Source organism: Pelodiscus sinensis, chromosome 2 (genome assembly GCF_052426305.1).
Source record: "Pelodiscus sinensis isolate ZL-2025 chromosome 2, ASM5242630v1, whole genome shotgun sequence".
NCBI lineage: Eukaryota > Metazoa > Chordata > Testudines > Trionychidae > Pelodiscus > Pelodiscus sinensis.
In genome coordinates, this window is record NC_143053.1 from 108825834 (window position 1) to 108841547 (window position 15714).

The 15714-nt window shown below is 44.0% G+C and overlaps 1 protein-coding gene across 1 annotated transcript in view; it reads left to right on the top strand.

Annotated features, from left to right (window-relative positions):
- The window catches only part of JARID2 (jumonji and AT-rich interaction domain containing 2), a 295175-nt gene that overhangs the window by 202582 nt on the left and 76879 nt on the right, over positions 1–15714 (top strand). The window contains exon 4 of the mRNA XM_075921199.2: positions 9495–9664. Coding sequence (XP_075777314.1) covers positions 9495–9664 — 170 coding nt within the window. The remainder of the gene's footprint in view (positions 1–9494; positions 9665–15714) is intronic.

Below are 15714 nucleotides of genomic sequence, written 5' to 3' on the forward strand. Positions count from 1 at the left end.
TGTGACCGCAGATGCTTACCATGCACTTAAGAGTCCTCTCCAGAACTGCATAAATAGACTCATATGCAATTAAGAACTAAAACAACTTCTTGTCCCTCCCTTCTGGGTTAGAACTTCTGGTAAGTTTCTTAGCTCAAAAGAGTCTACTACAAAGTAGGACGATTCTAGGAATTGTCAGAGAACAATGAAGGCTCCGTACCCCTTCCCATGATGTTCAGAAGGATCTCTTCTGCCATCTGTTGTTGTTTACAGGTCAGCACAGGTCCTTATGGAGGAAAGAGAATTACTCTCTAATTCCAGTTTCTAGGAAATTGGAGAGTTTAGATTTTAAAAATATTTTGGGGACATAACTCTTGAACAAATGCACTTCTGATCTTTCCGCTACTTATGTCAAACATGCTTTAAATTTTCCCTTTTTATATATTGCTGAATCTTAATCCTGCAATCTCCAAAGAGATCTGATACTGGATAAATTGGTGTAGTTTGAATGCTATAGTGTCTACCTTTTTGTGGCCAACAAATTTTGCTCAGAAGTCTGTAATTTAATCCCAGGAGTTATGGGAGTCACATTTAGTGTTTAGTACATATGTACAAGTATTCAGTTGTGGTTTTAATTTATCAGATGGGGGTAAGATCAGTTACTTTCATTTGATCTAATTTTCAGACACATTTTTTTTCCATAATTTTATCCCGAAGAGAATTTTACAGACTTGTGCTAATAGTGATTTCTCTTTAAAAGTAAAATTAAACATGACTCTTTTTATGTTTGAAGGTTTAGAGCAAAAAATAGAATTAAATAAGCATTCATTTAAAAATGAAGGCTGTTTGCATTGTGCAACCAATTAGATTATGTGTACTAACTTAAGAGAAAAGGCTTATGGTGAAGCAGAGGAAGGATACTTGGATAACAAAAAGCTGCAGGGATAGTCAGGAGGAGGAGAAGTAAGAATTTCAGAATTGGTTTCCTGTTAAATTTTACTTGAAGGTTTTAAGTACTTTAAATCAGTGTAAACTTGTATTCCAACATACAATAAAATTATTTTTGTCAGTAATATATGTTGAAAATACCATGCTTTGTTTTACATGGCTATTATGAGGCGAGATTGTGATCCAGGATATTTTGTCTATGTGGGCTATCTTCATCTTGAATGTGCAGGTGCATTGAATTAAGTTGGGTTCATGCCCTCTTACTTCCTCTCCTGAGTAAGTAGATGGGGAGGGACAGGAAATGGTTAGAACTTTGAGGGTTTTTTTCACCTTCTACTTGCTGACCCTAGATGATGATGATAGAAAAGGATGTAATGCTGGTATAGGCAGGTAATTAATTGTTATCCATTGGAAGCAAGAAGGATGCAGGAGAGAAAATGCGACTCAGAGGAACGCTTCAAGGTTGTGTTCACTGCTTTAAAGTTCATTCCCCCCCCCCCCCCCCCTTCATGGTGACCAATGTGCATGAGTTATCCCAAGGTGAATAACATAAGTGAAGACAAGGCATTTGAGTTTTAGCATGAGATAAACTTGCTGACTTTGGCCTTTTTCCCCCACCTAGGGATGACTTGAGTTTACCTCGCAGTGAAAATGAAGAGAATTGTCTTTATTGTGTTTTTACCTCATGTGGTTCATGCACATTAGTTATCCTGAGGTAAAAAATAGCTTTTTAGCAGTGAAGAAAAGCCCTGAAATTATCCAGACTGCCCTGGGGAGAGAGGACTTGGGACCAGGTGAGAGGTACTTCTCCAAGGCTCTGGCAACTCTAGCAGGCTCAGGAGCACCTATTCCCAAGCTGCTGCAGGTGCAGCCATTTTGTATGTATGTTAAACAAGATTTTTTTTTTCAGATAGTCTTAAAACAGAAGGTTTATCCTCATGAATTAGTAATTTTTACGTATTCTGTGTGTCTTTTACATTATCATTAACAGCAGTGAAGATTTATTTTGATAGGATTCGCTGCCATTCTAAACCCCTGCTTTCATGTGCTGATAATGTTCTGAAAAAAAATTACCCTTTAGGCTGAGGATTCCATGGTTGTTCTCAGAAAGGGGTGAATATTTTTGGAATATGTGATAAAATTCCATACAGCCACATTTGTGTGTGAAAGGCCGAAAGAAATCTTCTAGTTGTCCTGTGAAGAATGATACCTCCACTGGCATGTTTATTGCACTTGCCATGGTCTTGGCCCACAACGGCTGAAGTAAGTAGAAAATAAGTACTTGAAATAAAATGTGAAGTGGTGGATTATTTGAAACCATTTTACACCATGTTCAGAGGCTCTAGATATATTCAGGTGTCATTATGAAATGCCTGAAGAATCTCACTGGCAGGTGCACTTATTGCAATAAGTGACCTTGTGTACATTAGTGGTTTTTGTATAAATGAATATTCTGCACTAGTGTGACACTCACATTCTATGTTGAAACAAACTTGAGGTTTGTGTCACATTTGATGGGCTTGAAGGACAATGCAATTTCTGCCTGTTCTGGAGCAGCAACAGTTAAAGATCAGTGTAGGATCTTTTACGTAGTCAACAAACGGTTAGATTAAGGAAAGAAATAGCAACAGGCAGACACATGGACAAAAATTGATATTAAACTTTTTTTTATATAAGGTCAAAATGAGGTGAACTAGAATTCTTGGCTGTTGAAGAAACACTTGATACAATAAGCATTATTGAAACATGTTGGAATAACAAAAATCAATGGGATATTTTAATGCTTGGCTATAAATATAGATTATACATTACACAGGAATGACAGATTAGGATTAAGAAATTGACAGGTGGTGGTAGATTTAAGATTCCATATAGAATCTAGTGAGATGACACAGTTGAATCTGTATGGCTGCAAATTGCAGGCTGTAATAATGCAAGTGTGCTTTTAGGTTTAAACTACTACCCTCTAGATTTAAAAAAAAAAAATATTGTGTGTGTGTAATACTGAGAGAGATCAAAGAGACAGCAAAGTCTAACCAAGCTGTAATGACAAGGGAACTCAACTATCTACACACAAACTTGTCAAATACCACAATGGAACAAAGTATGGGGGAAGCAATTTCTTGACACCTTAAATGATTGCTTCTTGTAACAGCTACACTAAGAACGCACAAGAGGAGAGGCTTTGCTTTATTTAATCCTAAATAACAACACAGGAGTTAGTTCAAGAAATAACAGCAGCCTACTCACTAAGCAATGGTGACTATAATGTAATACCTTTAAATATTTCAAAATCCAATGTTTACAACAATATACAGGAGGGAAGAAAGGTAACAAAAACTAACTCAGTGACACTATACTTCAAAAAGCCAGAGAAGAAAAATCCATAGATTTGGCATGATTGTTTTTACACACAATCTTGACCCAGTAACAGAATTTCAGAAAAAAATAAGAATTATGCCAGTGTGGCTAAATGGGATAGTTCAAGATGTTGTCTGAGCCAAACAAAGAACCTTCAAATTTTGGAAATCCTAACTAATCCCAGCAAAGTCAATAGTAAGGAGCATAAATTATAGTGGAAAAAGGCAAGAAGGAAATTAGGAGGGCTAAAACTGAATTCAAAGAGCAAGTAGCTAAAGTATAAAAACCAACAGCAAGAGACTATATACATATGTATATCTCACATTTCCTGTTTCAGAAAGAATAGGTGAGTCCTCTGGGTCAGTGGTTCCCTTTTTTTATGCCACAGACCGGCAAACCCATTCACGAACTTGGGGGGGGGGGGAGAGGGGGGTTGGTAACATTATTTGCATATTCATTATGCAAACAAAATGTTGCTGCCCACCTTGCCCCTTGCTTCCCAGTGCCTAACACTCTTTGACCCCCGCCCTTACAGGCCATGCCAACATCCTCTTGCCCGGTGACCCCACCACACTCTCACCCAACGCCCTTTTGCCCCCACCCCACCCTCGTGCAGGGTGAGGCTGCCCCCTCTAGGGAGCATGGCTATTATTGCCGTGTGGGCAGCAGGAGTGGACCTCCTCATTCACACCTCCTCCCTTCCCAAGTGCGTCTTGCACCCTCAGGGTGGGAGGGGAGCATGGAACCCTGGTCAGGCCGCCTTACCAAGGAGGGAGGGATGCGCCTCCTGCTTCGCCGCCTCCTGCTGATTATTTCATGGTTGTATTTTTTTTAAAGCAATCTGGGTAGTAGTAATTGCTAATTTGCATGTTTCTAGTTGCATACATTTTATACAGTGCCTATTTGTATTTTTGACGATTTTCCCTTTCTTCACCCAGTGAAATATTTTTGAGAGTATTTTTCCAGCTCTGTAATGTATCTATTTTGGCCTATAGTGGAAAGGGTAATTATTTTGGAAATAGAAATGGCATTTTTTTTCTTTAAATTGACCTTTTAGGAAATTGGCAATTATCAGGAATTTGCTCTTCTAACTATTCAAAGAGGGGCAACCTTGTTGGTCATTTGGTTTTTACCAAATGCAAAATAAAATGTCTTGCTCTGAAGTGAGCAGACCACTCATTCTGTCTTTGTTTAGAATTGGTTTATAATCTAAATAATTGGATTTACTACTTTATAATTTTTCATATTAGAAAGTAAAGTTAATAAGATTAAATACATTAATGAAATTAAATCAATAAGGAGCCAGCTTCATGTTATCAGTGCTTTGGCTTGTATTGTACATTTTGGTTTTCCCTGGGCCATATTCTGAAACTTTGTCCTTTTGGTAATCTGTGAAATTTAGGAAGGAACCTGATTTTAAACATTTAATCTAGAATCTGTAATTCCCACAATATTAAAACTGCATGACATACAGATATTAGTCCCTATCTGCCATATGTTGACCTAGTCATATACTCTCACACCATGGTCCCCAACCCAGTGCCCGCGGGCGCCATGGCGCCTGCCGGGCCCTTTACGTGCGCCCGCGGAGCAATCTGGTCTGGCCCTGGCCCGGGCCCCGGGATTGCGGCACATGCCGGTGCCGGCTTCGGGTGTGCGGCGCATGCTTGGCCCCGCCCCCAGTCACGTGGCCTGTGAGCGGCCCCGCCCCCGTACACGCAGTGCGTGAGCAGCCCCGCCCCCAAGTGCCCGGCAGCCCCAAAACGTTGGGGACCACTGCTCTCACATATCAAAACTGATGCCTCTGGAACCCAGGCCAGCTCATAGATAGTTACAGGCAGTCCCCGACTTACGCGGATCCGACTTATGTCGGATCCGCACTTACGAACGGGGCTTTTCTCGCCCCCGGAGCTCACGGGCGGCGGGTCGCCACCCGTGTCCTCCGGGGCGAGAAAGCTTCTCCCGGTCTCCCTGGTCTGCTGGGAGGGTCCAGCGGCTTTGCTGGACCCCCCCAGCAGACCAGGGAGACAGGAGCAAAGCCACACGGACGGCATCCCGCCGCCTATGCGGCTTTGCTCGGGGACAAAGGAGCAAAGCCACACGGGCGGCGGGGTCCCTCCGCCTGTGCGGCTTTGCTCGGGTCTCCCTGGTCTGCTGGGGGGGGGAGGGAGCGCAGCTAGTGCGCCCCCCCAGCAGACCAGGCTTTTGTTGCGGGACGCCTCGGGTAGAGCAGCTGGGGTGCTGCCGGGTTGGTCCTGTGGGAACCTACCGGGCAGCGCCCCAGCTGTTCTGTCCCAGGCTCCAGATTCAGCAGCTGTTGAAACTGATCAGGCTGATTGCAGGAAGCTGGGGGCAGAGCAACTCTGCCTCTGGCTTCCTGTAGTCAGCCCCTGGTCAGTTTCAGTGGCAGCAGCTGAATCTGGAGCCAGTTCTGACTTACATACAAATTCAACTTAAGAACAAACCTATAGTCCCTATCTTGTACGTAACCCGGGGACTGCCTGTACTTTGGAAGCCCCACCAGGTACCAGGGTAAAAAAAGCTGTGGGCTTCTTTGTTTTAATTCACTGAATTGGTCTGGCTTTTAGTTAATAAAACTTGACCTTTTGGACATTGATTGTCTGGTTCCCTGGCCAAGAGGTGGTGCACGACAGGACTGAGAACAAAGCAAGAGAGAACAGGGAATGCCTCAGAAGTAGTGCTAAATTCTGCATATCAGGAAGAGAAGGAATGAAGGAAGAGTGGTCATTGAGATTTTGTCACTGTATGATCAAGTGTGCCATCTCACCTCCTCTGGTAATAACAATGATGTCTTCCAAATGGACTGGCGGAAGAATTTCAGCTCTAAATTTCATAATAGATAGAAGTGTTCTGCTGGGGTTGGGCTGTTGTGGGGTAGAGTTGCCAACTATCTGGTTTTCAGCTGGATCAGTGCAGCTCCTGGAAGTGGCCAACATGTCTTCTGGCTGCTAGGTGCAGAGGTGGCCACAGGGGCTCTGTCCACCGTCTCCACTCTGTGTACCAGCTCCACAGCTCCCATTGGCTGGGAACCGTGGCCAGTGAAAGCTGTGGGGTGGCACTGGTGAATGGGGTGGCATATGGAGCCTCAAGATTCTTCTGTACTTAGGAGCCAGAGGGACATAGCTACTGCTTCTGGAAACTGCCTGAAGTAAGCGCTGCCCAGAACCTGTACCCTGAACCACATCCCCTAGCTGTGAGCCCCCCTCCTCCCACACTCCAAACCCCCAAGTCCCAGCCCTGAGCACCTTTTTTCACCTCAAACCCCTCATTCCTGGTTCCTCCCACACCATGATCCTTTCATTTCTGGCCCTCTGGACCCCGCACTGCCAGTTGGAGCCCTCACCACCTCATACTTCAACCTCCTTAGCCCAGTACCCCTCCCACATTCTCCATCTCCCAGCCTGGAGCCCCCTCCTGCAACCCAAACCTCTCATCCCTGGCCCTGCCCCACAGGAGCCCTCACCTTCTGCACCCAAACCACCCGCTTCAGACTGGTGAGAATGCGTGAGCGAGGGAGGATGGGAGAGAACGAGCGATGGGGTGATGGAGTTGAGAAGGGGCAGGACTTTGGAGAAGAAACAGAATAGGGGCAAGGCTCAAGGGTATTTGGTTTTCTGCGGTCCAAAAGTTGGCAACCTTCAGGGTGGAGCGATGATGTTACTACCTGGTGACTGGGTGAGACTGGAGAAATGTAGTACCCAAGTCAGAATATGGGGAAAGTGTGTGCACTGGAATGGAACAAGGACGGGACAAAAAGCCCAAAATATAAATGTCAACACATTTTGAAATGTACTTGTACTTTACTAATTCAATAGGCATTCGTTTTTAATATAAATATTTATATTTATATTATAAACAATATAAATATTTAATATAAATATACTGGGTATCCACCACTCCCTCGTCAGCACCTCACATGCTGAAAATATTATTTTGCTCCTGGGATGGGAAATATTGAGTAGGGACACTCTGACTCATATGATGGTAGATTGTGCTGTAAATAACCAGATGAGCAGTCCTTAATGTAAAGGGTTAACATTAAATCTTAGCACAGGTTTCAAATGTGCATTTCTTGTATTTCTGTTCAGGTGCCCTTAGTGTGGCTTTTTATCTGAATCTCTGGTTGGGGGGAGATGTGAATAGGTAAATTCAACAAGCATTTGCCCAATTTAGTGACTAGATCAGGGTTGGGGAGCCTAAGGCCTGGGGGCCAGATGCAGCTCCTGGCTTACTTGGATCCAGCCGCGAAGGCTCAGGGCTCCCCTCTAGCACTGGGGACCCCATACTGGTGCTGCAGCCCTCCTGCCATCGCCCCTGTAGGACTGGAGCACACAAAATCTACTCTCCTGGGCCCCCCCTACGCTCTGGTGTGTGATGGGAGTGTGGGGCACGTCTTTATCCTTCTCAGTCGGAGGCCATGCCAGTGAGGCCCTGATCTGAAAAAGGTTCCTTACCCTTGGACTAGATTATTTTCAACCGTATGCTTGAAAGATTGAGTACATCCTTTCAGGGCAGTCACTCTGTGTTACAGAAGCAAGCAAGGTTTTTATCCCACGTAACCTTAGTAGTCTGTTTTTAGAGAGCGTACATTTTGTGCAAAACAGAATCCATAATGAAAAATTACTTGTGGCTGCATATGTGCTTTTGGTGATGATAATATAACCAGTTGAAATTAAAATCACATTTATCTTCTGCAAGAGCTCAGAAATCAGTACTAAATCATGAAGTCCACACTGGTTTGTATCTAGAGTGTAGAAAGCTCCACGCTTCTCGTCAAGCTGGTTTACCTAGAGCACAGCAACTGCGGATCTAGTGCAATGCTAGTGAACGTTAAGTACCTTGCTAGTATTGAACATTTCAGAAATTACAGCGGGGGGGGGGGGTGAAAAGAGGAGGGAGTGCTTCAAAGTGGCAGCACTGTGTGGAGCCCTGGGGCCAGACACCGGGCTCCATGTGGCACTGCTACTTTGAAATGCTGCTTGCTGCTCTGGGCCAGCATGTGGCATTTCAAAGTGGCAGCACCACGTGGAGCCTGGGGTCAGCTGAGGACTCAGAGTACCCTGCTGGCCCCGTGTGCCCCACAGCGCTTTCTCCTTTCTCCAACCCCAGGGCTGTTGCTACACTTCAAAGGCGGAGGTGCCCTTATTGACTAACTGAAATTTTACGACCCTATACTGAACCCACTTTGGATCTCACCTACTTTAGCTCCAACATTTTTAGTGAACTGGAATAAGTTAGAACCTTCAATTTAAAAATGCTCGATTATAAAGTAAGTACGGTGTTAACTAGGGTAGAACCAAAGTAAACAAAAGTCTTTGTGCCTTTCTAAGGGTATGTCTACACTACCCCGCTAGTTCGAACTAGGAGGGAAATGTAGGCATACCGCACTTGCAAATGAAGCCCGGGATTTGAATTTCCCGGGCTTCATTTGCATAAGCGGGGAGCCGCCATTTTTAAATCCCCGCTGCTTCGAACCCCGTGCAGCACGGCTACACGGGGCTCGAACTAGGTAGTTCGGACTAGGTTCCTATTCCGAACTACCGTTACTCCTCGTGAAATGAGGTGTACTGGTAGTTCGGAATAGGCACCCTAGTCCGAACTACCTAGTTCGAGCCCCGTGTAGCCGCGCTGCACAGGGTTCGAAGCAGCGGGGATTTAAAAATGGCGGCTCCCCGCTTATGCAAATGAAGCCCGGGAAATTCAAATCCCGGGCTTCATTTGCAAGTGCGGTATGCCTACATTACCCTGCTAGTTCGAACTAGCGGGGTAGTGTAGACATACCCTAAGAGAGTTTTTCATAAAGGAAAAATAGCAGATATTATTACGTGGTATAATTTAATTATATGGAATGTGTGAAAATGATTTGAACATATAACATGATAGCCACACTTATGGATGAAAATGTTCCTGTTTGCTATACTGATTTGCTGTAAGCAAGGTAAAAATCACCTAGAAATACTTAAGATTTCAACAGATACGTTAAGATAACTGGTACAACAAATTTTCTCTTAAACCTAATGCATTATAATTTTTATACTTCAAAAATACTTTGCAGACTAGGAACAACTAAGGAGGATGTTATTAGTATTTGATTGATCCCTCTCTTCTCTCAGTGAATTGTTAAATTTTACGTCTCTATTCTTGGTTCTGCCTAATATGCTTGTGGTGTTCTCTTGTTTTCACAGGCCAAGGCTGCAAGCACAAAGGAAGTTTGCTCAATCCCAGCCAAACAGTCCCAGCACAACTCCAATAAAGATAGTGGAGCCATTGTTACCCCCTCCAGCAACTCAGATTTCTGACCTCTCCAAAAGGAAGCCCAAGACAGAAGATTTCCTTACGTTTCTCTGCCTTCGAGGTAGGACTCTTATAGCAGCCTGAGGGAACAATCTCTGTAGTTCAGTGAACAGGCTGCAGTACCGCACAGTACAGCCTACCTGAACACAGTGGTGTTGCACTTGAACATATTGTACACATTTCCTACTCAGTAGCCTGACTGTATACACAAAAAAAGTCTCAGAAGGGTAGCCGTGTTAGTCTGTAACTTTAAAAATGAGTAGTCCTGTGGCACCATGAGAGTAGCTAAATGCTCGTGTTTCATGTGCCAGAATGGTAGCTCTTACCATTGCCCTTTCCTTCCTGTAGCTTTGTTGAAGGATTGTGCCTTCATTACAGATAGTCCCTGCCCTGCTGGCAGACTCCTTACGTGAAGAGCTAATCCCCTGAGCTTTGCTTACTTTTGCCTTACAACTACCACTTTGCAGATTCCTGTTGCTTTTCTTAGGGTAGAGTTCCCTCACTTGGAAGTGAGCTGACCAGTATCAGTCCTAGCTGCCTGGCTTGGTTTTCTCCTCACAGTACAGCATGGTTGATTTTTTTTTTCCTCTTCTTATTTACTCTGCTGCTAATGGCTCAAAACCAGGCTGCCAAGTTCTCTGTTTTGACTCTCATCCAATATGTAAAGTTCTTATGTAATGGGTAGATAGGGATGGGAGGTTCAATTTTTTTATATAGATTGTGAAAAGTAGTATCCAATGGAGACTAAAATGCAGATTCAATCCCTGGCTACATTTCTGTGCATTAGATCTAATTTGCTGAGTGGCAAATTGCTCTGTATGTTGGCAGCATGCTGCCAGAGTGCTCGGGCCAACTGATGCATTTTGTTTGTGGGAAAATTCAGTGTGTGCATATGGGTGTATTCGTAGAGCTATATTTTCTGTATCATACATGTGTTTTTAAATATCTCAAGACCACCACACCTATGGAGAAGTGACTTGAGAAGGGGTGTAAACCCTCCTTCCTCACAATCTGGCTTGACTAAAACAATATGAGATACAGGCATCTTCTCCTGACCCAATGCTTCATGCAACAAGATTTTTTCTCTTAATAGTGAACATTTGCATGTTTTGTATCTATAATTTTCTTTCTATAGATATTCTGCTGTAAAGTAATAGAAGTTTTGTAAAATTCTTGAAGGTCTGCAATCAATTCTGAAGTTCTTCAAGATTCAGAAATGTAGGGTTTTTTTTCAAATAATACACCCATGTAAACAGAAGATTCTTCTTCAAGTGATGTCTCTGTGGATGCTTCACTGTTGATGTCAGGGTCGATCTGGCATCACAGATTGGAGTTTTTCCTAGCAGTATCTGGTCAGGTCGCACATGTGCAGTAGGGGCACGTGTCGTTTGCGCCTTTGCAGTTCGCATTCATGGCCTGACTCCTCTCAGTTCCTTCGTTACCACCCTTGATCGCAGATGGAGCTCAAATCCCTCTCCTCCTCTTCATTTACCTTTAGATATGAAATTGAGTTAGTTTTAAAAATGGTCTACTGTTGTTCATCGTCTATTAGTCGTTAGTTAAAAAAACCAACCTGTTCTCAGTATAGGTAATTAGTTAGTTTTAAAGGTTCCTGAGGGACAGCGCTCCATGGGCATAGGCCAGGCTGTGTGTCCTTCGGGCCTCTAGTTCGTTTTTAAAAAACAAACAAACCAAAAAAACCACAAAACAGGGAGAGGATAGTGGAGGATAAAAAGCCAGCAGCGGCAACAAATGGCAAGACAGAGACCATAAAAAAGCCTCAGGCGTGGCGGAGCAGTAAGCTTAAAAAAAAAAAAAAAAAAGACAGACAACAAAGTACTCAACTCCCTTGGTTTTAAGAAATGTGACAAATGTCACAACCCGATGCCTGCCTCACATGGCCATGGGTCTTGTATTAAATGCCTTGGTGAGGCACATGTTCCTCAGAAACGTGTGCACTGTCATAGCCTCATGGCCAGGAGGCTCTTAATAAGTTTAAGAACCAACTCTCTTTTAATACATTTAAAGGCTGGTGCACAGAGGGGGGACCCAGTATGAGTTGGGAATCAGCTGTCCCGGCTTGTGCTGCGTACCTCCTACTGTGCTTTAGCCTTTTAAATGTATTAAGGGCAAGGACCTTGCGTGAGCTGGGAATCAGCTGTCTTGGGTAGTGCCGGATCCCCCCTGCTGTGCTTCTGATTTTTAAATGTATTAAGAATCACCAGGCTCTTAATACATTTAAAATGCAGAGGCACAGCATCTGGGACTGGGCATGAGTCGGGAATCAGCTTATTCCCGGCTCGCACCTGGTCCTGCTACTCCCCTGCCCGCTGCGGGTGCTGGGGGGGGGAAACCAACTTTTAACCCAGGTTCCCCCAGCACCGGCTCCTGCTCCCCAAGTGCAAAGGCGGGGGAAGCGACTAGTCGAGGGACTAGTTGGCTATCTGATAAGCTTTTGCTTATTGGAGAGTTAACTAGTTGCTTATATCCCTAATCAGATGTCTCTCCGACCTCCTTACCCACTTCTGAACCACCCAGATCTCGTCAGAACGGAGGCACCTTACTCCATCCTCAACCATAAATGCCACATCTGATGGCGTAGCTTCTCTATGGTTCTCAGAAGTGGAGAAAATATGCTCACAAGTAAACAATATCTTACTCCAGAGTAGAGGACAGGCCACTTGTAATACTTACTTTTATAAATGGAAGCACTTTAGAGCCTGGTGTGTGAGTAGCAGGATCCAACCATTTACCGCCCTCTTCATATGATCCTCATCTACATCATACATCTGAAACAACAAGGTTTGTCAGTTACCTCTCTGAGTACACTGAGCTGCGCTGGCAGTGTTTTCATCCCCCGATTGATGGGTTCTTGGCATTTGCACACACTATTTTCAAGAAGTTCTTCAAAGAGCTACATAACCATAATCCTCTGTGTAGACCTCTAGTCCCCCACGTGGTATTAGGAGTTTAGTACTCAACACATTAACTGGGCCACCATTTGAGCCCTTGGCTTGTTTTATTAACAGCAAAAATAGTGTTTTTAACACATCAGCAAGGTGAGTTAGTGAGAGTACCACTCTCACAGCATCTTAGCCCTATGCTGTATTTCATAAAGACAAGGTTGTCCTGCGACCCCATCCCTCTTTTTTTTTCCTAGAGTCTGCACAGACTTCCACATTGAGCCAATCATCCTCTCTGCCTTTTATCCAAAGTCTCATGCTTCTCAGAAGGCGGCTACTCTACATACCTTGGATGTCCTAATGGCATTATCATTCTATATTGACCGCACATGACCCTTCCGGAAATCACAGCCATTATTTGTTTCAGTTACTGAGTGGTCTCGGAACGCCACTTTCGTCGCAACATATTTCCGAGTTGATAACATCTTTCATCATCCAATGCTTCTCCATTCAAAGTAGCCCACTCCCTGTGCCCCCCAGGGTGTACTCCATAGAAGCTGTAGCTGCATCAACCACTTTTCTGAAGGGAGTCCCACTTGAGGATGTCTGCTACGCAGCCATTTGGTCATCCAACCACACTTTCATGAGACGTTCTGCAATCTCCACATGACAGGATCAGCTGTTGCCAATGCAGTCCTTTCATCCATGCATAAGCGCTAATCCGAAGTCAACCTACCAGTTTTGGGGTACCACTATGTAGTCACCAACAGTGAAGCACCCATGAGGACATCACCTGAAGAAAAGGAAGATATTCACTTTGTGCAGTAACATGGTTCTTCGAGATGTGCATCTATGTGGGTGCTCCACAACCCTCCCTTCCTCCCCTCTTCTTCAGATTGACTTTTACGCAATAGGGCGTACATGAAGAAACTGAGGGGGAGTTGGGCTGCACGTGTGAACATCAAAGGCACAAACTGCACACACCCCCTACTGCGCATGTGTTGCCCGACCAGATACTGCTAGAAAAACTCCAATCTGTGGTAATGGGATGATCCTGACACCAACAGTAGAGCATTCGTGGGGACATACACCTTGAAGAACGGTCATTACTGCACAAAGTGGGTAACTTCCTTTTATATATAGATCTCACTCTACCTAATCCTGGAACTACTAGGATAAAAATACAGTATTAGGATTTAAAAAAAAAAAAAAAACCAGTACACAGCTCCACTGCTACTTTATAGGGTCTGAGAACAACACACAGGGACTCGAGAGGGTGAATTCGTTTGGCAAAGGCATCGCCTTGGATTGTCTTCAACAGGAACATGTCAGGGGTAGTAGTCTAAGGCAGAAAGGGACCATAATGTGTGTCACTATGTCCATTCTGGCTTGTGCTTCAAGCCAGAGGGAGCACCAGGAGTATGCCATAAATTAGAGGATCCAATCTCCTTTGAATTATGCTGGGCCCATTTCAGTGCAGATTCTGTGTATCTGGGAGACAACAGAACTTAGGGAGATTGAGCATCAAATCTGGCCCTTAATGCATGTTTTACACCTTCATTTTCATGAGATTTTTTTTGTGTGCATTGATTTTTTTAATCTATTTTTTACACCTATAATATTAAAAGTTACAGAGAGAAGAGATTTGACAAACACTTGGTTAACCTCCAGTGGAGAGTTAGAAAACTTAGATTAGGTATCTCAGAGGGGTAAGCATGTTAGTCTGTATCTGCAAAAACAATGAGGAGTCCTGTGGCACCTTAAAGACTAACAGATAACTATTATGAGCAAATGAATTCATTCTCTAAGGTGAATTCATTCTCATTGTTTAAACTAGTTGGTGATTATACTTGTGTTTTTCCCCCCCTAATAAAATCTTTCCTAAAGTGACAATGATGGGTTACAATTTTTACCTTTTAAAAAAAATTCTTACTTGTGTCACTAATAATCAGAGATCCTAGTTTTCTGTGATTAATCCCCCTCCAGCTTATCTGCTTTAAAAATAATAAAAATCCGTGTTTTTCTTCAATTGGAATGAAACGCTGAACTTTAGTTTCCCTCACCATAATTAAGGCAACTTTTCAGTGTCAGATATTTTTAATAAAAGTCATGGACAGGTTATGAGCAGTAAACAAAAATTCACAGCCCGTGGTCTGTCCTTGCCTTCTAATATACATCCCTAACTGCAACTTGAACTGTGAGTGTTCTCTGGGGAACGCAGCGGGGGGGGCCCTCAGGTACTCTCTGGGGCGGGATGGAAAGGGCCTATGATCTTTGCTGATGCTTTAGAAGTGGGGAGGGGGTAGCAGCAGTACATGGCCTGAGATCTACACTGGTGCTGAGTCAGGGAGGGAGAAGGAAGATTGGTTGAGCTGTCCTGCTTTGTACAGCTCCCTGAAAGTGGCTAGCATGTCCCTGCAGCTCCCGGGGGAGGGAAGACTGGGGGGGGGGGAGGGGAGGCTCCTCTGCACAGGCTACCTCTGCCATGACTTCCAGCTTGGCAGTTTCCATGGGCTCCTAACAGGAACTATGGAGGCAGAACTTGTGGTTGGGGGCAGCATTTCAGAGGATCCCTCCCCCCTGGAACTTCAGAGATGTGTTGGCCACTTCTGGGGAGCTCCCCTGAAGTAAGCACCATCCTACACTGCAACCCCCTTCTCTAACCCTGAGGTTTCCCTCAACCCTGGTGCAGCTGGCCCAGGAGCTACCTGATCTGCTTGGGCAACCTTGGAGCCAACCACACTGGTTGCTGCAAAAGTCATGGAATCTGTGATGTCCATGGCAGACAGACATTTTGGCTACACTCTATGTAGGCTTCATTTGAACATGTTTTATTGGTATATTGACAGTATTTAAGCAAGTCCAAAACCTGCCAGTGCCATGATCTATAATAATAATAATAATAATAATCAAATGTATAGAATGATCCAATCACAGTGCATAGGTTCTTTCTTCTTGTCTTGTTCCTCTTCATCCAGTTTATGTAGCGCACTCTATTTGTTCTACAGATGTCTGTCTTCAAACGTAATCTACGGAACCAACAGCAGGTTACCATCAACATGAAATTTGTCCTTGCTAAATTCAGAGACATAGTCTTTAGGGAGATAATGTGTAAAGTTTTCTGTGTCTTTTTTCATAACTTTAATTATTCAGTGAGGCTGAAGTGACCTTTGAGATGTCTTAAAACATCTACCTTTGCATGCTATTG